Source organism: Lissotriton helveticus, chromosome 2_2 (genome assembly GCF_964261635.1).
Source record: "Lissotriton helveticus chromosome 2_2, aLisHel1.1, whole genome shotgun sequence".
NCBI lineage: Eukaryota > Metazoa > Chordata > Amphibia > Caudata > Salamandridae > Lissotriton > Lissotriton helveticus.
In genome coordinates, this window is record NC_136060.1 from 174203882 (window position 1) to 174230032 (window position 26151).

The 26151-nt window shown below is 44.2% G+C and overlaps 1 protein-coding gene across 1 annotated transcript in view; it reads right to left on the reverse strand.

Annotated features, from left to right (window-relative positions):
- The window catches only part of LIMCH1 (LIM and calponin homology domains 1), a 990782-nt gene that overhangs the window by 348865 nt on the left and 615766 nt on the right, over positions 1-26151 (reverse strand). Inside the window, exon 6 of the mRNA XM_078678256.1 lies at positions 15029-15139. Within this exon, the coding sequence (XP_078534382.1) occupies positions 15029-15139 (111 nt within the window). The remainder of the gene's footprint in view (positions 1-15028; positions 15140-26151) is intronic.

Below are 26151 nucleotides of genomic sequence, written 5' to 3' on the forward strand. Positions count from 1 at the left end.
CCTATATCTTTAATCAATTATGATTGCAAAATATTTGCAAAAATTTTGGCTTTACGTCTTGATTCCCTTATCCCTTGTTTAATCAAAGCTGATCAGGTTGGCTTTGTAAAAGGTAGACTTGCTGCTGATAATGCCCGTATGTTCTCCAATACCATTTCTCACAGTAAAAAACTTAAAATCCCTATGGCAGCTCTTTCCTTAGACGCGGAAAAAGCGTTTGACCGCATCAATTGGCAATTCTTGTTCCATACCTTACAATGGTTTGGCTTTGGTCCCTCTTTTATCTCATTGGTCAAACTCCTTTATTCCTCACCTCGTGCTAGTATTTTTGTTAACAATCAATTTTCAATTTTTTTTTCCTTATCTAGAGGTACCAGACAAGGATGTCCCCTATCCCCCCTATTATTTATTTTGTGTCTTGAACCTTTCCTAGAAAGAATTCGCTCTAATCCCAAGATTTCTGGGTTTAAATTATCCTCCACTGAAACTAAAATGTCGGCTTATGCAGATGATATGTTGGTATATATGTCCAACCCTGAATCCTCTCTTCCTCCTTTTTTGGAGGAGGTCCGATTGTATTCCTCTTTATCGGGTTATAAACTGAACCTCTCCAAAACTGAAATTCTACCACTCAACACGTTATGTTATCAACACATGTTTAATAATACTGATTTTGCCTGGTGTCCCACCAAAATTAAATACCTCGGTATTTGGTTTGCACCTTCCTTGAAAGAAACCCTCAAGCTTACCTTTGCTTCTCTCTTACAGAAAATCCAATCCCTTCTTCAAAGTTGGTCTCCCTTATTTCTCTCCTGGTGGGGTCGATTGGACACAATTAAGAAGATGATTGCTCCACATGTTTTATATACTGTCTCTATGCTTCCCTTTAAAATTCCCCTTTCTTATTTCTCCCGCATAAATGCTCTTTGCTCCAAATTCCTATGGAATAATAAACACCCTCGTATAGCTCTGCATAAGCTGATGCGCCCTAAATCTGAAGGTGGCATTCGTTTTCCCAACTTTAAGACATACCATTTCGCCTTCCTGATTAGACAAGCTTTTTCTTTGGCCTATGACTTAGTCTCAAGTTGTCATATTTCAACTTGAGACTGTGAGGAATCCCCGTGATAGTGATCCCTGACGCTTGATCGACTTTCCACTTCATATCGAATAGCACGATTGTTTCTGACTATTCCGGATATCATCCAATCCACAACTATATATAAAGCTCTGAACATAAAGAAGAGCATCAAAAGATTGGTTGGACAACTAGTATCAAATCGGAACCAGTTTCCTTTCCTGAATATCAGCCTGATACCTTTGATGTACTAAAGGGGTTTTATTTTGATGAAAAATTAAGTCCTGATGATGGTCTTATTGATGACAACATACAAGACCGAAACGTCGACCAAAGACATCAACTTCTCAGCATTATTTGCACTGAAGGACACCATGATGCATTTATGATTTTGGTTTTTCCTCATGTATTAATGAAGTTGATGGATTGTTATGAAATGAACAGTTGATTTAGATATACTGCTTTTCATGACTTTTATTTGAAAGTTTTGTTCTATGCTTTGTCCCCATGAAATTTTCTCTGTGATTGATCTTAATACAAAAATTTGAAACATACCCTTTCTCTGCTGTGTGCTTCTTCTCGTGACTATATTGTTTTATCTGTATAAAAAATCGGTGATTATATTTGAGTAATCCTGTGGATACATCTGGTTCAATTTATTAAAAGAACCTATGAATAATTACTATATATACCCTTACTGATCTACAAACTAAATCCCTTGTAGCCACCCCTTACTTGAACCTAAATCTGAAGGTGGCATTCGTTTTCCCAACTTTAAGACATGCCATTTCGCCTTCCTGATTAGACAAGCTTTTTCTTTGGCCTATGACTTTAAGGATGTAAATGTAAATGTACAGGAATTTATATAGCGCAAATCACCAAGCGGTCTCTAAGCGCTTGCTTAGGGAACCCGTCCTGGTATTCCCCTGTGAGATAACCCCGGCAGGGTATCCGCACGGTGAAAGCCAGGCATCCCACCGCGAGGGGCCGTTGTGGAGATTAAGCAAGCTATTGCCCAGAGTCGCAGAGTGTGAACCCATGATTCGAGTAGGCACCGGAGCGAGAATTATCGAGTCCATGGACATTTTAGGACTCAAGACCCCGCCGAGCCGGGAATTGAACCCTGGTCCCTGGCTGACCTCTGCTTCCAGGTCTGCCTCCTCTAACCAGTGAGCCACACTTCTCCACCCCGTTCCTACCTGGGTTCTCCTCGAACGCTCTCTACTGAAGGATTTTTCCTTTCAACATACTGTTTTTATGTCAAATTGTTCTTTTTTGACTAAATTCCCTATTTTAAAATACTCCCAAACTGTGCTATCCAATGTATTTTCCTCTCACCTATCCCCTTTGCAATGTTTTTTAGCATCAGTTGTGTGGTATAACAAATTTCTTCGTTATAAAGGTAAAACATTTTATTTCAAACACTGGAAGGAAAAGAATATTGTATTTGTACATCAGTTTTTTGTTGATGGCTCTCTCCTTCCATTTTTGGAATTGCAAAAGGTATTTGACTTGTCCTCTTCTATAAATGAATACACCATTATTACGTCTGCCATTTTATCTCACTTAGCCTCTTTCTCCCTTCCAGCTGCTTTTCCTTCTTTTGTTCCTACCAATCCTCAATATCCTTTATTCTCCAGCCATCAACTTAAAGCTGCACATGTTTATACAATTCTGACTTCAAATACTAAAGATCGTCCCAAATCCTCTGTTGAGATTGCATGGGAAAGTGACCTGGATACTAACTTCTCTGTTTTGTTGTGGGATCGTATCTGATCCAAACTGTTTAAGACATCTATTGCTGCTCGCATTACTCAATCTTTGCTTTTTATTTATCATAGAGTCATTATTACACCTGTTAATGTTCATAAGTTTTCCCAAACTTCATCTGCATTGTGTTGGTCATGTTCTAAAGATACTGGAACACTTAACACTTATTATATGAATGTCCCCTTGTCCTTTCATTCTGGAAAGAAGTTTGGAAGACATGTATGTGCATATTTTCTTGTTCCACTCCGTTATCTTTACAGAACGTTTTTCTAGGTTCTTTATCCGCCGATGTTGATATTATATCCTCTTCTGCAAGATTGTTGGACCTGTTGATCTCTCTTGCATTCAAAGTCATTTTATCGTGTTGGAAAGATAATTCGAAGATTTCTGTTCATACTTGGTGGAATTTTGTATGCGATGAACATAGGATCTCTATTGCTGCCTCTTCTTCTATTCCCCTAAATATTAAATCTGATCTTTTTTGGCTTCCCTTCACCTCCTATCTTTCTTCTAATTCTCCTTCTTGAGTGCTTTCTATTTACTCCCACATACTTTTCTCCTCCTTCTTCCCTTTTTTCTTTTCTTCTCTATCTTCTTTCTTTCTTGTTTTTCTTCTTGCTTCTTTACCTATTTCTTTCTCCCTCCTTTCTTTATATCCCTCTTATCATTCTGATTAGTATTTATTGCATGTTATGTATTCCTTATATATATATATATTATTTGCCTGTTTTCTGAAACTTCATAACATATGTACTGTTAATCTCTTTAAAATATTTAATAAAAATTATCTTAAACTGTAATGTTGCATTGTGTTCAATCGTTTAATAGTGATAATATCAAACTTGTATTACTTTATATTAAAAGTAGTGCACTCTACACTTCCCTTTGCTGACAAAAGAAATCTTCTAGTATAAACAACGAAAGTGTTGATTCACAAGAAGAAAGATATAGAGCATGGAAGAAAGGAAACAAATGCAAAGATTTGTTTAGAAGGCCCTCACTCACCACCCTGGGTGGTGATATGCTTCATCACTGGGCCCCACCGGGTGAAGCCGAATGCCTCCCCCGGTGTGCTACAACGCCAGATTTACTGCGGAGCTGGTTTTGTGAAACAGTATGTGAAAAGTGGTGAAAATTAAAAATGACCAGACTGTGTCTTACAAAATAAGTTTATTTAGAAGCCAATCTGACATATTAAAAGTATGTGTGGGGAATTTGACCAAATAAATTTGTTTGGCTATTCCCACTCAAAGTGGGTCGACCTGTTTCTGCCCTTGTCGTTTAATTTACTGGGTTTTTCATCAGGACCATGGGAAAGTGTACCTCGGCGGTATGGGCTCGCTAAGGCCCACCCTAACCTGAGGGCGTGAAAGTTAAAAATCTGTGAAAAAAAAGAGTGTAAACAAACCAACAGGTTTGAGGGGTTACCTCTAATCAGAGGGGCCCGCTGGATCTGGGAATTCAGAAAACGACAAACAAACATATAAGACAAAACACAACAGAAAATTAATGCAATTGCTCATAAGGTTTGTTCAAAGAATAAACCATGCTCAATGAAAAGTGCTCTATTAAGAGGCCTCTGGGGAGTATTGGCCAGAGGACTGCTGTAATTCTATTTTACAGTGATTGGTTGTTTCAGCCGAGATAATACTGGCTAGCTATCGTGTAAGTATCAAGAAACGTTTCGTATATATTATGACACCTGCACGCCTACTCGGGCGTTTAGCGGTAATGGTGGTGTGGGTTGCAAGATCATTCTGCCCTCTGTAGGGGTCAGTGAGCCAGAGGTCCGTGGCTATAACCCAACACCTTCATGCACCAAAACACGTATGCAAAGAATACAATAGAACACAGTTAAAATGCTCACTTGTTATGTGAGCGATCCACGCCCCATGGGTCTTGGGAGGGGGGTGGAGGCGAATAATGGCACACCCTGAAAAGGAAAGAGGAGAGATACAGCCACAGACACATCAGGACTGTTACAAAATAAGCTATCGCAGCAGCAAGTTTACTTAGCTCAAAGTCGTGAAGAGATGACTCACGTCCGCTACACCAGGCACCCGCTTGGAACCCGTCTACTCCCTCTGTCCGGACCCCGTGGATAGTGAAGCGGGGTCCGCGAAAGCTAATGAAGGCAGACGAGGTTTCCGGGGCCGGGGGCGTCGTTCACAGCGTCAGAGCCGGAAGTGAGGATCCGATTGGATTCTTACTAGGTGTCAGTGGCGACTAGAGCGCTGACTGTAAATGGACGTGACTCAGCCCCGGAGGTTGAATAACTCCGGGAGGACGAAGCTGCAGGCTGGAGTCGACGAGGGCTCCACAAGGCCAAATACCCCATCAGTGTGGAGCCAGTGAACAGGATATGCTGCTCTGGAGAACGTAGTGTGTGCTATCACAAAGTCAGATCAACTGGCAATGGACATTGGGCGGATTGGTGTACACGTATATCCTAGTCTCCTGTCAATTCTCAGATCATTTTTTGGCTGAAAATGTTCTACGTCCCAAGTTTTGGTTTTTGGCTGTTTGGGCACCATTCACACCATTTCCAGGGGTTCAGAGTTGGGTGGGCACCATTTGGAGGGTAGGGCTCCCTTCAGGCAAAGCGCAGGTGCAGGGTTGTAGTTGTTGGAGCTTTTTGTGTCCCTGTAGCTCAGAACAGGAGGCCAGACAACTAGCCCTTGGAGTCACTCTGGTGGTCCTGGGTTCAAGCAGCAAGGCAGTCTTCAAGCAGCAAGGCAGACCTCTGAAGTAAAAGGCAGGCTTCCTGAGTGTTCTCACATGGTCCAGAAGTGAATTGAAGAGTGGGTCTATGGGTGCTATTTATACACCTGGTGACAGTGTTGAAGTGGAAGAAACTTCTAGAGGTTCCCCAAATAGTTGGGTTTGGAATGACCTTTTCCATGCTTAGGCTCCAAGAGGTCTACAGTGACAAAAGACTGAAATGAAGTTATTTGTGAGTGTGCTGGGGCAGCTCAATTGAAATGTAAGTGGGCCAGGGAACAGCTCCAACCCTCCCTTTCTGGGAGGATGGCCCATCCTGACAACACCTAGTCCACCTATGTCTCACTGTCTGGAAGGAATACACAAAGACCCACTGCCACTCTAATCTCAATCATGTGACCCCAGACAGGCTTCAGGCCCCAAACAGTTGGGACAAAATATCTAAAAGTAGAATTTTCAAAAGTCTGACTTACAATCCTACTTTGTAATTAAAAAGGATTTAAAATTACAATTATTTAGATACCAAATATGACATTTCTACCACTTCTCCCAAAATAGAAAGTCACTTATTAAATGTATTAAGGTAACCCAAAGTAATCCTATGGGAGAGGTAGGCCTCACAATAGTAAAACATTAATTTGGGAATTTCTTTACTACCAGGACATGTAAAACCTAAAATTACATATCCAACTTTTTAGCTACACTGCACCCTGCTCTACGGGCTGTTTATGGCCTACATTAGGGGTGACTTATGAATTAAAAAGGCCTAATTGGTACTAGTTCCAAGTGCAGGGCCACTAATAGCAAAAGGTTTGTTTTACCAGGTCGATTTGGCAAGTAAAAACTGCACACTGGCTGCAATGGAAGGCATGAGACATATTTTAAAGGTTAAGTGTGTAGGATAAAACATGCTGCAGGCTCACAAGTAGCATTTAATTTACAGTCACTGGGTACATGCTGTACCATTTTATTAGGGATGTCTACGTAAACTAAATATGCTAATCAGGTGTAAGCCAATTTCACCATCTTTTATGAAGAGAGTACGAGTACTTGTGCACTGTTTAGCAGTGGTAACGTGCACATAGTTCTAGTGCCAACAAAATTGAATTCAGCAAAATAGGAGGGGTGAAGGCAAAACGTTCAGGATTGACCCTGCAGAAAGGGCCAAGTCCAACACCATTCATCTATTTTAATCACCCCTTCTAACATCATTTATGCTGGTTCTTAAATATCTCTTTTGGCGCCTTATTCATCTTAAAGTAGCCTAGAATTCTCAAATTTTAGAAAGAACCGTTCCGTGTGTCCCCCTTTAATACAGCAGAACAGCCCTTGCCTTTTAACGATATTATCCCCAGCTTTATTATTCAAATGCTTGACATTAGCTGGCTAGAAATGATCTACCTTTAAAAAACAAATCCAGGGACCATGTAATTGACTTTCAAAAAACTTGTGAGTGGATGTATTGCCCTATCCCTTACCACTGGAATTTTTGTTATGGGCTGATGTACCCAGGATCCCTGATGGGGTATATGGTTGATCTGACCTACCAAGTTACCATATTTTTTTTATTAATGAGATATCCAAATCTTAAGGTACCAGCCAACCGTAAACCTAAACTTAGGGGCAAAGCACATGTCCTAGCACCATAACTTTACTACAAACACGGAAGCAGTTTACTTCAATTATTGTTTGCTCATATGTTGCATCGTTTACTCTGTGTGATAAGTGCCATTTTCCTACTGATTGTGGTCTGCCAGCAATCACAAGAAGTGTATTAGGAATAACTGTTTTTGGTGGCAGGGTCACTATTCTTTACCTTCCTTACATAATTACAACAGAGCAACATTCGCAATCTGTGATATCCTTTGTAGCATGGGCACCTATTGCTACAACTGTATTTCTTGTAAAATACATTTTATTGCTTTATTAATGTATGCAGTTTTTATTGGCCTTCATATCCTTATTGTAACTGTCCTAACTGTGGTACACTATCTTAACCTTCACTCCAGATACTGTGAGCAAGGCCTTGACTGTAGGACCATTCTACAGCAGGGTCACGCATGTTTATGAGGACAGCTCACCATCACAGACTGTGTACCTAAAGACCTGGTTAGGAGAGAACACCTGCAATCTTCTCTGACATCAAGTAGCCTTGCAAGCATTGAGGCAAAATCCAGAAACCTGGCATATCATGGTGATCCAGCCTGGAATAGGGTGACTGCCCTTGACATAGGATGGCAACGAATGGCATAGGATAGCCATCCCTTGCACGGAATAGTCATCCTCTCTGGCGCAGGATGTCTACCACTGGCTTGGGATGGTCAGCTCTTGGATGGGAAGTGTTGAGTGATGTCCATCCTTAGCATAGAAAGAACATCCCTGAAATAGGACACCATTCGTTATACACAATTACCATTCAAGGCATGTAATGACCATCCGTAGCATACAACGACCATCCCTGGCACAGGATGATTAAACCCAAGCTCATGATTGTTATCCCTGGCATGTGCTGCCATTAGATGGCCATCGCAGGGCATCTGGCATGTGGTGTTCCAACCCAGGTAGATATCACTGCCTTTGTCATTTGATGTTGGTGCATAGGCTTGTAAGGTCAGGCATGAAAAATGACTCCCCCCCCCCCCCCCCCCCCCGCGGATAGAAGACTAGGAGATCGACAAAGATTGGTGACAACATGATGAGCAAATAGTCTATCAAGGCAGTGGGAAAAAGAATGGGCTAAATGGTGCAACTATTGGGGGGTGGTGCTGAGGATGGGGGGGTGGATCCAAGGAGGGAACGATGGACACTTGCTTGGAAGTCTGCTCACTTTCGAAACAACAAAAGGTCATTGGCCATAAACGCTCCATTTTAAATGTATAAGCATGCTCTACTTTGACAATTTGCTGCTTTACCCGAAATATTCACTGAATGCTCGCTTTTATGTCACTCCTGTACTTACTGTATGTTGAGAAATGATTCATTAAAAATTGTTTAAAAATTAAATACATTTTTACATCGGAAAAGGAAAGAAAGAGAATGAACAGGGTAAAGAAGTTAAATACGAAAGCGACTGCCGGTGGTTAGATTTATTTCAAGCATTTCTCTGATCACCTTTTGTGTGTATGATGTAACACCTTAAATGGCCATGAGTATGTCCAGACGTGAGTCCTGTGCTCACTGTGCCACCCGACTGAAGAGCTTCAATCAGGGCGAAAACGGTCTTAGGTTGCTTGTGTTCTGATGCAGGGAGGACCTGGCCTGGCAGTTCGAGCTGGGCTGTTCCTACTGGAGCAGGGTCAAGACCGATTTGCATATGGCTAGGTCCAAACTGAGGTGGCATGATGGGCAAATGTACGATGGGTTAGAATGCTACCCCAAACAAGTGCCAGTGTTTTTAGACTTATTGCAAGCATTGCTCCCATCACATTTAGCATGTTTGAAGTTAAGTAAGGTCACAGTAAGATTAGGCTGGTTTATTAGATATTCACATACAAACGATTATCATATTGAGAAGCTTTGAAAGGCATCACAGTCTCTCCCCATATACCTGCCCTACGGCAGGAGGGGACTACCACCATTACAATTACATTTGAGCGTACTAGTCCTTCAGCCAACAGAATGCTAATTCTTATTTAGGACAACAAGGGAATTTAACAGAAGAGGAAAGCATTAGGGGGATTCAGATGAGAGAGTAATTGCACATTTGTTTTTATGAAATGTTCCTTGCACTGAATTATTTGATTTAGGAGGCTATTCAGTGCAGTAAAGTTACTTTCCCATTAGGTGCTTCATTGCACAAAGTGGCAACATGGCATAGCTCTAGCTGGCTTCTTCATCCCTCCTGCAAAACATCTTTCCTCTGTATTGAGTTATATATCGGTGGGTTTGGGGGGCCAATTTCAAGGACAGTGGCAGTGGACTTGTAAAGCAGTCTGTGAGCATAGGTGGACTCAACTGAGTCAGTAATTCAGCCCGTACTGGGTTAAATAAGGGAAGAGGCTGACACGGGGCACTTCGCAGGCACTTGTGCTTTTTGATTTATCAGCGGCCTTTGACATGGTCGACCATGATCTTTTGGTGGATCGTGTCAAGGCCGCGGGTATTCAGGGAACAGCACTTAAATGGTTTGTGTCTTTTCCGAAAGAACATACCAATTGGTTTGCCTTTCCCCTTGTAGTTCCCCTAATATCAAATTGGCCTGCGGTGTACCCCCAGGATCATCCTTGTCCCCCCATCTTTTCAACGTATGTATTTTTCCTATGGTACAGTCCCTGAGGAAAATGAATGTTTGCACTTTTAACTCTGCTGATGATATGCAACTTCTTTTTACAGTCAATGATACTCCGGACTCAATCCTGAATTTCCAAAAAACAATGCTATTCATTGGCCACAGGATGAAGAGCAATCAATTGAAATTAAACCCTGACAAAACAGAGCTTGTTCTGGTTGGAGGCTCCCAAAATGCAGGGAATTTCAACTTTTGGCCCGCTGAATTGGGAATGTCCTCCCCCCTGCCACAGGCCCACAACTTCAGCGAAGATCCTAGGAGTTCTCATCGACAACAATCTCTCTATCAAGTCTCAGTTTGGGTCCGTAGTTTTCTCCTGCTTCTTCCAGCCTCGGAAGATTAGAAATATTGGCAGATTTTTCACTTTTGAAGCCCTTGTCCAGGTTGTTCTTGCATTAGTCATCTCTCATATTTACTGCAAATTTGCTTTATTTTGGTCTCCTGGATTACCTGATAAAGACACGACAACAGCTGGTACAAAATCAGGCGGCTAGACTGATTTTCTGACAGCCAAGAAGATGCCATATCACTCCCCTGATGAGGAAATTCCACTGGTTACCAGTGAAACAGCGCTCTGCCTTTAAGATCGGATGCATTATCCTTAAATTCTTGCACGGCACCTGCCCTGAGTTTATCTCTTCACGTATCCATAGGTACACTCCTGCTCGCAATCGGAGCTCCTTACACCTCAACTTTTTGGTCATTCCTCCCTTTACAAAGAGGCACGGAGGTGGTAGATTTTCTGTTCTGGCCCCTTGATTCTGGAACGCATTCCCATCTAATATTAGATCAATATAATCAGCAGATTTTAACAAAAAATGTGTTTCTTGCTCAATCAAATCAAAAGTTACAAAAAACTTGGCAACATGGGTTGCTCCCCGATGGTGATAAAATGTGTAAAATCACAAAATAAGGACAGAATACAGTCACAAATGGTGCCCCATTACGCTGTAAAATTTGCCTTTTCTTGCTGCACAATTTAGTCAACCCTGCCACACAGTTGTCAAAGTGGGTGGGATCGGCAGGACACCGCGTGCCCCTACTTTTTTTATTTAATAGAATCCATTTACCTACTTTTTATTTAAAAAATGCATCCCAGGATGGCAGAAATAGCCAAGGCCTATAAATAAGGTTCGGCTGTCCGGGAATGGGCGGGTGGGAAGAAAAGGAAACAGACACTGTCTCTTACTTTTTGCCCAGACACTGTCCACTTCTGCTCTGCCTTTGGCAGCTGCCCCCTCCCTCTCTCTATTTCTTACTCTTACTCAGGGCTTTCAGTAGGATGAAAAACGGATGGGTCTCTCAAAGGGGCGTGGTCGATATAATTAAGGGCGTGGCTTAAAAACTCCTAAGATAAAAATCTTTGCTAAGCCTTGTGTGCCGCCCCACTGGTATTCTGCTGCTTCTGCCATTATATTCAGACATATAATACAACAAGTAACATTGCACCTACAACAAAAGCCAGGTCTATTGCCTTAGTCAATGGTTATAGTTGCATAAGATAAATAAGCGACAACTATGACTTGGTTGTACATAATATTGAAAATGCTTCCGTTCTGAAATGAGGAGACTGTGAAACTACTATAACGAGTCTCTTTGAAGTTACATCAAAGGCAGTGAAGGGTGGTAGCGATGCAAAGTTAAAATGTATTTTTCACCCTAAGGGTGGGGGCAAAAACGGACAGCCAGATAGGGACCCATCTAGGCACCTGCTCTTTAGAACTAGGACCCGGCCCACTTGAAGCCCTGCTCTTATTCCCTCTCTTTCTGTCTCTGTCTCGCTCCCCCTCACTAGCTGAATGAAAACTGACTGCTAGAAACAACTCTTACCCTCTCTTTCCTCTCCTGTTGTTCCCCTATGAAATGGATCCAAAGAAGAAGCACTTTAGCTGGAAATGTCTTTTTCTGACATTTTTCTATTCCAAAGTGCAACCTCAGGACGGAGAGGTAAAAAAGGTTTAAAATGGCCAGGTTGGTTTTACTCACACCAAAACATTAGCGCCACTGTACAGTTTGCTAGTGAAGCGCTACTTTCGTTTTCTCGTTTTTTTTTTTAACAAGATTGTTTTCCCCGAGCGGGGAAGTGCACCATTCCTGCAGGTACTGCAATACCTTGTTGATGTGTACAATGGAAACGTTTAATAGGATCCTTATCACCTGTTTTCCTTATTTTGTTTATAAAATGTGTACCGTGGGTCTGTGTTCAGTGATGGTCTTTTTAAACTATCATACTGCTTACATTTGGTAAGGATATAAGAAATGGAGATTGAAACGGGTCCTTTCCAGGCTCTGTAGTCCTGTCCTTAACTTTTCGGGCAAAACACTCATTGATTTCTGAATGAGTGTAAAAAGCGTATGGTAACCATGTTGTTCCTACTTACATTTCACATGTTTTACTTAATCTTGCATTCCCTATGAGTGTTTGCTTTTTCCAGGATATTGTTACTTTTTTTTTCCAGACGGCATATAACAGTTGTGTAGTGCAACTTTGAATTGAGTCGCATCCAGGTGTTTATAGCAGGGCACAATTGGGTTGTAGCCAAAGGGCCAATTGGGTTGTAGCCAAAGGCAGTGCGAGCTTCTCTCAGTGGGGCAATAAGGTGTTCAGTGGGGGAGAGGATGTGGCACTATGGCCAGAGCTTCCGTATTTGGAACTCTGAAACCAGGTTTAGCCTTCATGACCAGTCCACCAGACCAATCTCCTGAGGGAGCATATTCTCATACTAGACCTTAGAAGGCCCCACTCGACCTCAGAAGCCCTGGTGTCTTAGCACCAGCAGGTGAACCCTAGTGGTGGAAAGTGTGGGTTAACCTTGAAGGCCTGTCCACCACAATCCACACTGAAGTTCACCTCCAGTCTTGTGTGCAGGCCTACTAAGCAGCACACCCTAGAACAACAGTGACTCTTTCGCTGAGGTAACAGGACCCTTGAGGCCAGTCCGCCTCACCCATTGGTACCTCCATTGGTCTTGCTTCAGCAGAAGTGCAACTCACCAGGGATTAGAAATGCAGTTTTTGCATGCACACCAAACTAAGTTTGCAAACTTCACGGCCTCTCTGCTTCATGTGCAAGCACTTTTAACATGTGGTACCTGCTTTGGGGCCACTGGAACTATGCTGCAATGGAGGACAAAAATTATGTGGCAGTGTTGACTAAATTATGCAGCAAACAAAAGGCTGCAGCATAACGCGGTACATTTTCTGATACTTTATTATTTTTACACATACTAACAGTCTCTACAAAGATTTTGCCTCATTAATATCAGTGTAACATACAAATACAGCTGTGAGAAAGGTGACCGGTCAATTTTTGCAAAGGCCCCTTGTTATGATCTATTCTGCAGCATTGTAAATTTGGTGTTGGAACATTGTCTCCTTCATCGTTACCTGAGTGGTCTGAACAATATGGTGGTCATCGATGACAACACAATACAACCTCCTCTGGGCTGGGGGAATGTTTTAAATGTTGAGTCAGTTGGGCCCAGCTGTCTGTAAAGGTTGGTGGTCTTTAGCACTCATCTGAATAAATACTTTAAGAACTGTACTTGCAGTATGTGTGGTATTTACAACTTAACAGCCCTTCAACACAAGTCACTTTTTTTATTTTAACTGAGCTTTATATAGCGCAAATTTGACCCGAAGGTATAGGGTATCAGAGTGCTTTACACGAGCACCAGTTGCATTACATGAGGACACATTCATTTTTGTTAGGCACGGGGAGATTAAGCGATTTGCCCAGAATCACAGGATGTTGTGAGTCCTTGCCAAGACTGGAAGCCGGTTCCCCAGATTTGAGGACGACCGCCCTAGCCTTTAGGCCAACTCCTCTCCCTCTTATTAACTTTTGATCTGTTTGAGCTACAAACAATTATTTTTAGTAAAAATCGTCAGATTATGTAGCGGATGATTTTGTGGCAAATGTGGCAGAGCCATAATTATGTGAAAAACATTTGCAAACCAGGATATTTTGCCCTTTAGGATTTGTATAGCTTTTGTGGAAAAAGAGAGGAAAAGTTCAAATGACAGAAACTATATGGCTCTGGCTCAAATGGCTTGTGATTCTACTTTTAAGAGTATTTGGGACATTCTGCGATTGGAAACTTATCCCAATTTGTGAATGTATTTTAATGTCAATAACTCATATTAAACCTTAAATAAACATGTGTTTCCAGTGGTTCAATTAAATAATGTTGTAAGCTGTAACTGGTAAGTGAAATGCCAACCAAATACTCAACATTGGGATGGTTTGCTCTTTCTGGACACACCTCTCATTCTGGCCACTGACCCAATCCTCAGGTTATTCCCGCCCTCTGCTTCTCCGCCCACAGTTCCCCTACGTTTTTACCCCACTTCGACCACTGCTGCCACATAATTTGGACCTCCCCTCTTCATTATTCCAGTGGCCTTTCATATTACCCATAGGGAATGTATCCTCTGCTGTATAATACCTGATAATGTTGTCAGCCTGCCCCTGTGACGCAAAATTACAGAAAATCAACGTTATCTTCTGGTGCAGACCCTGCTCCCCAAACACAGTTTCTGGGGAGAGTCAGATACGCTCTGCAGGCCATGAAGAACTGGAATATTTGTCGAGCATCCCTTTAGTACTGCCTCGGATCCTATAACCTAATAGTTTAGTCAATTCTGTACTAAAAAAGCACCATTTGGCATCACTGTTTTTCAATGTTCTCACCGGTGGAGGCTTCCGCCAGTTTGATGGAACGTGGGACTGACCTGTTCATGTTGCTCTCTCAGTACAACTGAGGGTGCGGAATTACACCGCATAATTTTACCATAGGATCAGCCGTCCGCCTAAAGCCCAAAGGAAACCCGGCTCGGCCGGCTCCCTCGCCGTGATGCTGCCCTTGCACTTGACTTCAAAGCACAGATTGGATTGTTTATTGTTTCAGTAAAGCTCGGATTCTAACTTCTGGCAGCCGGGAACAGGGGTCGGCAGCCTGCTGCGCGCTTCCCTCTGCAGCCCGTAAACAGAATAGCTATGAAGGCATTATGGCCTGAAAGTTATGACGGGCCCGTGAGACGCTCGCGGACACCTGTTTCCCCTCCAGTCACACGCGCCGGGAGGCCCAAGTGGAACGGCCGCACTCACTCACTCACTCCCATAACACGTCACTCACGCACCTGCGGTGACTGAGACGCGCGCGCCTTACCTTCCTCATCTGGGCCAGTAAACCTTCGAACTCCTTCAGGTCCAGCGTGGCGCCGCTGTACGACGTGCAGCTGTTCGCGGCCTTCCCCAGCCAGTAAATCGTGACTAGAACCTGCAGAAACGGACAAGTGTTATTAGCCAGGGAAATACCTTCGCACGGTTTCCGATGCAACTTTCACCTCGCATAAAATGGAGGCCACGTGCATGGCCCCGCTACATTCCAGTCGGAAATAAAACCTGCTACAAGTTAAAACAAACATTTTTTTAAACTAGACAGTAGCAAATTCACAACCAATCATTGCTCTCAGGTTACGGTAAAGTTCAATTAAGTATAGCTAAAAAATTAAATGTCAGTACTTAATTAATATTTCATCTACTGCTGGGTGCTTTTAATACATACATTCGTTTTTTATAGTAAAAAATCAACACAAAGCTCTTGGCTTCCCTTATCAGACATTTACTTAAAATACACCTATTATCTCGTTCACCAGTGGGATCTGCAAATAGCAGCACATGTCACGCTCAGTATCCTGGCTACCAGGCTATGGAAAGAGTATGAGCCTTTTGTGCCCTAGTTGCAACATTATAAAATGCTTTATCCGTTCACCAATAAAGAACAAGAACTGACACAATAAACTATATTGTAGCTTTGTATTGTTGTCAATGGTTTCAACCCGAGTTAGGGGTCTGAAATCCTGATATCCATTGGCTACCCAATCACACAATATTGGAAAAAAAAAAGGTTGATTGTCGCTGGTGTGACGTCACTGGGAACGCACTGCTTGCCGGTATTCTCCACCTCATCAGGGTCTCCACGACAAAGGGAGATTGCTGCATGTGGATGGCACTCTGAAACATCTAACCTATGGGTACTCGCAACAGGGGCGGCCTTAGGCATGTGCAAGCTGTGCACCTGGACAGGGCCGCCAAACCCCAGGGGCCTCCACGCCAATATATATCCTCAATATAATAATCCTCTGAGGATGGATACATATTTGCGTAGTGGCTCCTGGCAGGGATTTGGCGGCCTCCGGCTCTGTTCCACTTCCAAACACCCTGACCCCCCCCCCCCCCCACCTCGCCCAGAGCCCCTCTTCCGGGGCCCCCTACCTACGCTCCCTGCCCAGGGCCGCCATGAGCCTAGAGCCAGCCCTGCTCGCAAACATTTTCCCAGAAACCGAAAAGTTTGGTTTTTGATGTGACTGAGGGCCGTACTGCCTGTGGAGGAGGGGTGAAAGAGGGTGTAGGGCAGTGCTTTAAATGGGCCGGTACTCACCGGTACGGAGTACCGGCACTACCGATTTTTTTTGCCGTCAGTATCAGCACTTCTCTGTAGCCAGGGAGAGTACCGGTACATTGATCCACGGCAAGCACAGGTTACTCTTCTCCTCCAGTCCAGGGCAGAGACGGCTCTGCTTCCGAGGAGCTCGTAATTAACTCGGCTGAAGTAGCCATTTGCAGAGTTGCTGGTACAGATTCCAGCAGCTCCCATGTGAAAGGCCCCAAACTGCAGGGGGTTGACAGGGCTTATGTCACGCTGTGATTAACAGTGCAGGGTCTCTAGACAGACCCTGCACTGTCAATCAGGTGCGCAGCGACCATTCAGGTAAAAGGGTCATCGTGACTTTCATGTTGTGTGAGGAGATAATGGTTTTTAAAACTTTTTTTTACATAAAATCATTTCTCTTGTGTTTTAATATGTGCTGCAACTGGTACAGAAGTCAATATGTACGATTACACTTAGGCCTTAGCCATGCCCCTATCCCCGCCCACCTGCCACACCTCTATTTTAATGAGTACCTGCCATTTTTCCCCATTTAAAGCACTGGTGTAGCGGAAGCGAAGCAAGTACATCTAGTGGCTGAACTCAATTGCACAATGTGAAACCAGAAAACATGGGATGAATACAGGTTTCCGCACTTGGCCAAATTGTGTGATCCTGGGAAATTGTTTTATTTCGATTTCCCTCCTTTTTCTTCATTATCGCATATCAGGGAACCTCGAAATGCATGACTTCAGGATGCATGCTGTACAAAACGTTTTCCTGTGTTAGGATGTAATCACTAATGGCATTGTTGTCAGGGGGGTTGGGGGGGAGAGCATGAAAGTTTCTAAATTCATGTTAGAAAAATATCACTTAAAAAAATACTTCTGAATGCACTGCTATACCATGATTTAGTAAGGTGAAATGGTTCTACAGGTTAATGAAATACACACTTTGGATTTTTAAAAGACTATCATAATTTTAAAATGAAGGTGTTTCTAAAGTTAAGGGTCTTGTTACTTTATTTCCCTAATTGCCATTAACCTTTAAATAAGTGCTTGCTGTTTATTTAACTTTTTTTAATGTTAGTGCTGAGTCGAGTAAACAGCAACCCAGTGCTGCTGCTGTCCAGGGGGCCGCATGTAAAGGTTAGGAGGGCATCACTGCTCTAACCTATCAGCCGCAGGTCTGAAGAGACCCTGGCATGTCCGTGAAATGCAGTCTGTGTTAGTAGCAGCTCTCAGAGGACCAATTTCACATAGTGCCGTCCCTCAGAGAGGCAATGTCAGTCAGTAATCCGCAGGGAAGGGTTAGATGGTGGTGGAAGCACATGTAAGTAAGTAAGTAAGTAAAAATCTTTATTCGGGATTCATTTTCCATGAATTACCATAAAAGCATTTATACATTTCATTTACATACATTTTAACAATAATAAAATATATTCAGCTCATTTAAAATTTATCATGATATTACTTAGACAAGACAATTTAGTTATTGTTGTTCTGAAAATTGAGCCTTAACTTAAAAATACATTTTAGGAAGGTACTGACGACTTTACAGATATATTCTGAGCTTAAGAATTGTAACCACAGCATTGCAGGACGACATTTTCGAAGTCCTAAGGTTCTCAACAATGGGGTTAGGAAAAGTCTTCGGTGGACGGAATAATATTTGCAAAACAGAACCGTATGCATTGTTGACTGTTCAGATAGTTCGTCACATGGGCAGGGGATTAAACTCTCTTCCCAGCTATTTCTATTTGGGAATGCTACTATCCTGTGGAAAATGTTCAGTCTGAATCTCGCTAGTAAGAATCGTTCAAACTGCGAGACAACATAGGTTAAGTATGGTTCCATTTCCATGGTCGTCATAACTGCCAAAGAATGCTGTACAGATGGTTTCTTAATCTCCACAGTAATACGTAGTTCTTCAAAATGACTCAACGCCTTTGCCTTAAGCTCTTTCTTAGGAATTCCAACTATAGTATCCGGGTTATAATAGAAGTCGGCCATTCCTAGATCAGTGAGGAGATTTTTGACATAAGTTAACCAATCTATTTTATCTGCGTGGTCTAGTGTCATACAGTCCGCAACAATAGCTTTGGTTAGAGAATTCTTTGTTGAGACCCATATTCTACGCCATAGAAGTACAGGTTCAATTTTGGCCAGGTCCTCGATGTGCGGTAGTCCCAGTTCTGCATGGGAGGCAAAAGTGGATACTCTTTCAGGGACTGACAATAAAAATCTTATGAAGGTGTTCTCCACAACCTGTAGGGCTTTTGTGTGTTTATGCCCGCCCCGTAAAGTGCGATTGAGTGGCACTTGGCTCTATAGATTTGGAGGAGTTCAACCGGAGGTTTCTTCCCTAATTTCTGGGCAAATTTCATGAGGGCAGCGATAGAGCGCAGAAGTTGGTGCTTACGCGCTTCTATGGCCGCTCTCCAGTTGATCTTCTCGTCTATCATAATTCCCAAATAAGGATATTGGGAAGTGGTTTCTAGTTTTACATTATTTAAGAAAATAAGTTTTTCGTTTTTCTTAGCCCGTCCAGCTGCCATAACAAAAGTTTTCTTTATGTTTATAAGCAGATCTAGATCGCTCATAAATTTCGCATAGCTAATCAAAGATTTTTGTAGCTCGCGAGGTGTACGTGCTATGATTACCGCGTCGTCTGCGTATAAGAGCGCAGGCACCAGTCGGTCTTTTACACGGGGTAGGTCCTGTCCCCCCCGTAACATCTCTACCTCAAGACCGTTAGTATAGAGGGAGAAAAGAAAGGGGGCCAGGACGCATCCTTGCCTAACGCCGCGCTCTACAGAAAAGGAATCTGTCAGTTCGCCCCGTACTCCAAAACGCACCCTCGCGGAAGCATTGGAGTAAAGCTCTCTAAGAAAGGTCACAAGGACCTCGTCCATTCCCATGTTGGCCAAAACTGACCAGAGTTTTGCATGACTGACGCAATCAAAGGCAGCAGAGAGGTCGACATATACCATGTACAGCCTCTCGCGCTTTGCTAGAACATACTTTCCCATCAATAAGGCCAAGTTCAGGGCCTGTTCTGTTGTTCTGTGGCCCTCTCGGAAGCCGTACTGGATGTCCGAGAGGGTCCCGGTCTCGTCCACCCACTCCTGTAGACGCTGGAGAACCACTCTGCCCAGTACCTTCCCCAGTGAGTCCAGGAGGGAGATTGGACGGTAACAGGTCACCTCCTCTCTATTTCCCTTCTTAAAGATTGGTACCAAAATTGATTGGGTCCAAGATATAGGCAATCCGCACGCCATTGCTGCGTCAAACACCCTTTTTATTATCGGTGCCCAGAGATCTGATCTAAATTTGAAAAAATCAACTGGAACCCCGTCCGGACCTGGGGCTTTTCTACTCTTGCTGGCGTTCAGTGCGTTTATTACCTCATATAATTCAACTGTCAGTGGAATTGGGAGAGAGTTATCCTCATTTATGATATCATTTTTCCCGCCATCATCTGCTACTGGTGGTTTGCCAAAGATCTTGGAAAAATGGTTTATCCAGGTTTGTCCCTCAATAGCTACGTCAAGGGTTGGCTGGTCTGTTGAATCTATCAGGAAAGGTGCTTTGACTACTTTCCAAAATTGTTCGCTATTTTTGTTTAATGAGCTTTCATGCAGCTGATCCCATAACGCCTTTTTCAGCTCTTCTTTTCTCATTTTACATGCCAGCTTGTAGACTATTCTCAGATTCCTGACCTTCTCTTTATCTCTTTTTGGTTGTGTTAGTGCACTCTTTAATTTTTTATGGGCTACCGAGCAATTGTGATTAAACCATCTATTTCTTTTTTCCATGGTCCATTCTGCTTCACAGTAAGGTATTCATTTACTTTACCTAGGATCGTGTTAAAATGGGATAGGACTTCCTCGTTGGGTACCTCCATGTCTAAGCACTTCAGAATTTCTGTTTGTGCTGCATTTACGACCTTATTTGTCAGTTCGTTTGGATCAATCTTCCCCCACCCTAGAGTATAACCGTTTGTTTTTGTAAGCTGGATATTATTCTGGGAGAGGGTAGACATTAAAGTTTGGGCTGATAGCTGGGATTGATCCAAGATTAAATCAAAGATTAAGGCTGAGTGGTCACTTAATGTATTAGTTTTTACTCTGAAATTCAAGGTCTTATTTACGAGGGTCGCTGTGGTGAGGATGTAATCAATTGTAGTTTCACTTCCCCTTCCAAGGTATGTAGGGTCCAGCTTCCCAAGTAGAGGGTTTGTTTGGTTCAATATTGATAGATCCAAGCTGGACATGGACTCATTTAAGAAGTCTCCCACCGCTGAGTGAGAGAAGTGGGTTATTTGCTCCTCCGTTCCATGGCCCAAACCACAGAAGTTACTATTTTGATTTTCGCATGGGTGGAGATTAAAATCGCCTCCCCAGACGATGCTCGATGGTTCTACCCCTGGTATAAGTTTTGTGTCGCTACTTAGCTTCTTGCGTAGGACCCCCAGTGTTTTTATTCTCTCATTTTCCGCCAGATTATCATAGAGGTTGACAAAAAGAATGATCCTATTTGTCTTAAATGCCAGTCTCAGGATCTGATAGTGGGTCTCTAAGCTAATTGGGGTAACAACCAAACCAGATATAGTATTCGATATGTAAGTTGTCAACCCGCCTTTAGCTCTCCCATGAGTTCCTGCGATTCCTGGTGAAAAATATGTTTTATACCCTATCAAGTGCATTTCTTTTGTGAGCCAGGTTTCCTGTAGGGCTAAGACTTGAGGATCATTAGCAAACTCTAAGAGGCTTCCATTCAAGATTTTTTCACGAAGGCCAGCACAGTTCCAGAACATAATTTGGATTTTTTCTCCTCTCATGGCTCTATTTATCCTGTTTGTAGTCCTGTTTGTAGTATTTTGCACACATCCCTGCGCCTCCCTGTTGTACTCCTCACTAGGTAAAATAGGTGAAGCAGTGATATTGTTTCCTCTGGTTGAATTATCCCTGTCCCTCTCAGATGGTTGATTGATTTTAGTCAACTGACTATGATCATCAGTGCTATAGATTTGATCCGTAATATCTGGGGTAGTATCACCAAATAGAGTGCCTTCTTTTAACATGAAGCAATCTTTGGGCAAGGGTAGGTTGCTATTAAGTCAATCCAATCCGTCTAAACCACTAAATGTTGAGAAATGGTTAAATGTTGGAATATTAAACTCTGGGAATGTTGATTGGTGATTGTTATTCGAATTACCCCAGTATGTCTGAGGGTGAAGTTGTTGTAGCGGTAGATTCAAAAGGTGATTCTGGGTAGGTTGGTAGCCTGCTTCTCTCCACTCTGGACGATATCTTCTCGTTTGGAATTGTCTGGAGTTATTTATCAGTTCTCGTGGATAGAAGTAGCTAACATAATGTGTGGAGATAGTGTCTCCGCCTATAGGCTCATACCAATCTCCTAGTGTTCTTACCACCCTATGGTCCTTGAAATTAATAATTATCACGTCTCCCCTTTTGTCTTTTGGCCTTGAACCCACCCACACCGCTCGCCTTACTGACAGGATTTCTCCATTTATATGTGCGGGAAGGGGTCTATTCTGCCTCAGCCAATAAATGGTTTTATTTTTTAGTGCATGATAATTCTCTCTAGCCCCTTCTGCTAACTCTGGGACTCCTGTCAGAACAATTGTATATGGAGCTGAGTCCGGGGGTAAATCAACTGTCCTGCGTCTTGGTCTTTTTAAATATTGTGTTGACTGCTCCCCCGAATCTCTGCTTGGTAAGTTGTTTGTGGGCAGATTGGGTTTTACTGTTGGTAATAGAGGATTTGATTGTGTTGAATTATTTGTCGCAGGGAGGGTTAGACCTGAGGACTGTGAAGACTGAGATAATGGGTTAGTAGGTTTAGTAGTTTTGCTATGTGGCACCAGGGGCGGATTAGCCATAGGAGGATGTAAGAGGGAGGTATCTGTGGTCACCAAGGGAGGCCCTGGAATACGTTGGGCAGTTTGTGGGGTAGGGTGTAAGGTAGAGGAGGGTTTGGGCTCAGGAGGTCTATCTCGAGTGATGACCGCTGCTTTCAGACTGGTCAGTGTGGCTTCTAAAATGGTAAGCCGGATCTCCACCTTTTTTATGCTCTCGCTAATAGGCAGGAGCAAGGATCTAAGCAGGAATTCGAGATTGCCCATGGGAGCTGGAAGGGGTAGTTCATTTGAAAAATTAGTCATGGGGGTTTCCACGAAGTTGGGAGTATGGGCCGCTCCAACGAGGGGAGAGCTGCGCACTTCCTCCACTATTCTGTCATGCTTTGGAAGTAGCTTTGGGCCTTTTCCGAAGTCAGAATGGGAAATTTTCGTTTTAGCATGACCTCCCCTCGTTTTTCTTCTTCGCTTATTGGGGGGGGGGCATGGACCTTCGCATCGGGAAGTGTTTTTTGCTTGCCTTTCCCAATTGTAGATGATTTACTCGGTAGGGTGGATTGGGAGATTAAATCAATGTGCGCTCTACTAGAGCTGGTTGAATCAATAACCATAGGGGCTTGCTCAATCGGTGAACAAAGGGGAGTAGTACAATTTCTCAGCAAGAGCGGGACACCCTCCTCGGATAGTGGGCCCTCGCTAACAGAGAGGGACTCACTCTCTTGGGAGATAGAGATTTCAATTAATGGTCTGTTTTTCAGGTTTTCGATCGAGCGACGTCGTTCAGCCCTGCACTCGGCCAGAGAGGAGTCTTTATCCCCGCCACCCGGTGTTCGTGCAAAGTAGACATCCAATGTCCTGTTTTTAGTTTCCCCCGCCTTTGCAGTACACCCATCCAGCGCTGGTGAAGGCATGTCAGATATATACTATCCTTTGGTAGAGATGACAGCAAGATGGTATGCCAGCGAGAAGCACAAGAGGGTGGGCCCAGCCCAGGCTCCTCAGGCCTCTGAGGGCCACAGAGGGCCCGCCCTTTGCCCGGGCTTAGCCCCGGGCGCTCCCGCGCAGCATGTTATGCTGATTCTTATAGACGTCTTTTGAGGCGGGTTGGGCTGGGCGGGGCAGTCAGGGAGAGCGGGCCAGCTGACTCGGCCTTAATCAAACCGGGGCTCCTGGGATAGCGAGTCCCGGTTGACGCTCACAGCCCTGTCTCGCACCTAGCAGTTACCAAACCTTCAGTCTCCCACTCCTGACGAAGCGGGACCCGCGGAGCGGGTTCCGCGAGGCGTGGGCTCTGGTCCTTGAAGAAAGCAGCCGGAAAATAAGGTCTCAATAGAATCCCAAATTGAAGCAGGCAACAGCGTCTTTTGAGGCGGGTTGGGCTGGGCGGGGCGGTCAGGGAGAGCGGGCCAGCTGACTCGGCCTTAATCAAACCGGGGCTTCTGGGATAGCGAGTCCCGGTTGACGCTCTCAGCCCTGTCTCGCACCCAGCAGTTACCAAACCTTCAGTCTCCCACTCCTGACGAAGCGGGACCCGCGGAGCGGGTTCCGCGAGGCGTGGGCTCTGGTCCTTGAAGAAAGCAGCCGGAAAATAAGGTCTCAATAGAATCCCAAATTGAAGCAGGCAACAGCATCTTTTGAGGCGGGTTATGCTGGGCGGGGCGGTCAGGGAGAGCGGGCCAGCTGACTCGGCCTTAATCAAACCGGGGCTCCTGGGATAGCGAGTCCCGGTTGACGCTTGCAGCCCTGTCTCACACCCAGCACCCAGCAGTTACCAAACCTTCAGTCTCCCACTCCTGACGAAGCGGGACCCGCGGAGCGGGTTCCGCGAGGCGTGGGCTCTGGTCCTTGAAGAAAGCAGCCGGAAAATAAGGTCTCAATAGAATCCCAAATTGAAGCAGGCAACAGCGTCTTTTGAGGCGGGTTGGGCTGGGCGGGGCGGTCAGGGAGAGCGGGCCAGCTGACTCGGCCTTAATCAAACCGGGGCTCCTGGGATAGCGAGTCCCGGTTGACGCTCGCAGCCCTGTCTCGCACCCAGCAGTTACCAAACCTTCAGTCTCCCACTCCTGACGAAGCGGGACCCGCGGAGCGGGTTCCGCGAGGCGTGGGCTATGGTCCTTGAAGAAAGCAGCCGGAAAATAAGGTCTCAATAGAATCCCAAATTGAAGCAGGCAACAGCGTCTTTTGACGCGGGTTGGGCTGGGCGGGGCGGTCAGGGAGAGCGGGCCAGCTGACTCGGCCTTAATCAAACCGGGGCTCCTGGGATAGCGAGTCCCAGTTGACGCTCGCAGCCCTGTCTCGCACCCAGCACCCAGCAGTTACCAAACCTTCAGTCTCCCACTCCTGACGAAGCGGGACCCGCGGAGCGGGTTCCGCGAGGCGTGGGCTCTGGTCCTTGAAGAAAGCAGCCGGAAAATAAGGTCTCAATAGAATCCCAAATTGAAGCAGGCAACAGCGTCTTTTGAGGCGGGTTGGGCTGGGCGGGGCGGTCAGGGAGAGCGGGCCAGCTGACTCGGCCTTAATCAAACCGGGGCTCCTGGGATAGCGAGTCCCGGTTGACGCTCGCAGCCCTGTCTCGCACCCAGCACCCAGCAGTTACCAAACCTTCAGTCTCCCACTCCTGACGAAGCGGGACCCGCGGAGCGGGTTCCGCGAGGCGTGGGCTCTGGTCCTTGAAGAAAGCAGCCGGAAAATAAGGTCTCAATAGAATAGAATAGAATGTGGAAGCACATGTAAGAATGCCAAGTATTATGTTTCTAAATATTGGGATAGGGTGTGAAACGCAAAGGTGAGATTGTAAAAGTCAGTGCAGACACACTACCTTTGTCGTTCAGTGAGATGCCTTTAAGTGTTTTCGGTATGCCCATACATGGGTCGCGTGCTTGAATTGCCATCAGTCACAAGCTGCTCCTCACAGAGGCGGGCAAGCCTGGTATGGACCATATACAGAGGGCCTGGCAGTTTGGGTTGGACTGCTCTTATACGGGTAGCATGAAGGCTGATATACATAAGATTGACCCTGATCCACACTACTATAGAGGGCAAAAAAAGGATGTAATGGAATGCAACCCAAACGATTGCTGACAGCAGAGCAAGCATTTCAACGATCACCTTTTTTTTCAGTTTGACGATTTTTACGTATGTTCAATTTCAATCCTCTAATAATGTCAATACCTGTGATAAAGTCTTAAATACAGAATAGCAGCAAGTAGACATGCAAAATGAAGGGCTGCCATCATGAACTTGGAATTTTAGCAGCATTGTGGTTAATATTAAACTAAAGAGAAAAAATCATATCTTGGCTCGAACTGGAGAAAATATATAGGCCCGGACACTAAAATAAAAGTGTCCCCCATTAGGGAACCAGAGCACTAAAAAAAAAGTAAAAACATTCACCAATCAGGGCAGTTTGGAACTTGTAAAGACATTCTGTGTGGGTATTTTGCAAGGTATAGAAGACTGCATTTTGTGTTTCCTGCCGGCAATTTTTGTAGTGATATCAGAAAAATCAACAGTAAAAACCTAGTTAAAAAACGGCAACACAAGCCTAAAAAAAACCTGTCCCCCACACACTAACCTCTCAGCCCAGCCCATCGGGCACTGCCTGATTGCCCTATTGGCCAGTCCAACACACATCATGGCTTTAGCAAGTGTACGGTAACTGCCTTCCATACGTAAATCACCTTTACATCTCTGTGCGTTGTACATAGAACAATTCTTCATCACAAATCTTAGCTAATTAAATCCACTTCTCTTCTATTCACAAAATTCAAACAGGTTAGAAGGAGAACTTCGAATCCACACAGCAACTCTGCAGAATCCATTCAAGATTCCATTCCACAGCCTGAGCCAGCGGTGTGCAGCATAAGAAAGCTTTTGAGAGAGAGATCAAAAAATAAATTAGCAAGACAAAACGTTGTAAAGATCTCTTTCTTTCTCTACTGTTCCCTCACATTGTCTGGACTCACACTGAGGACAGA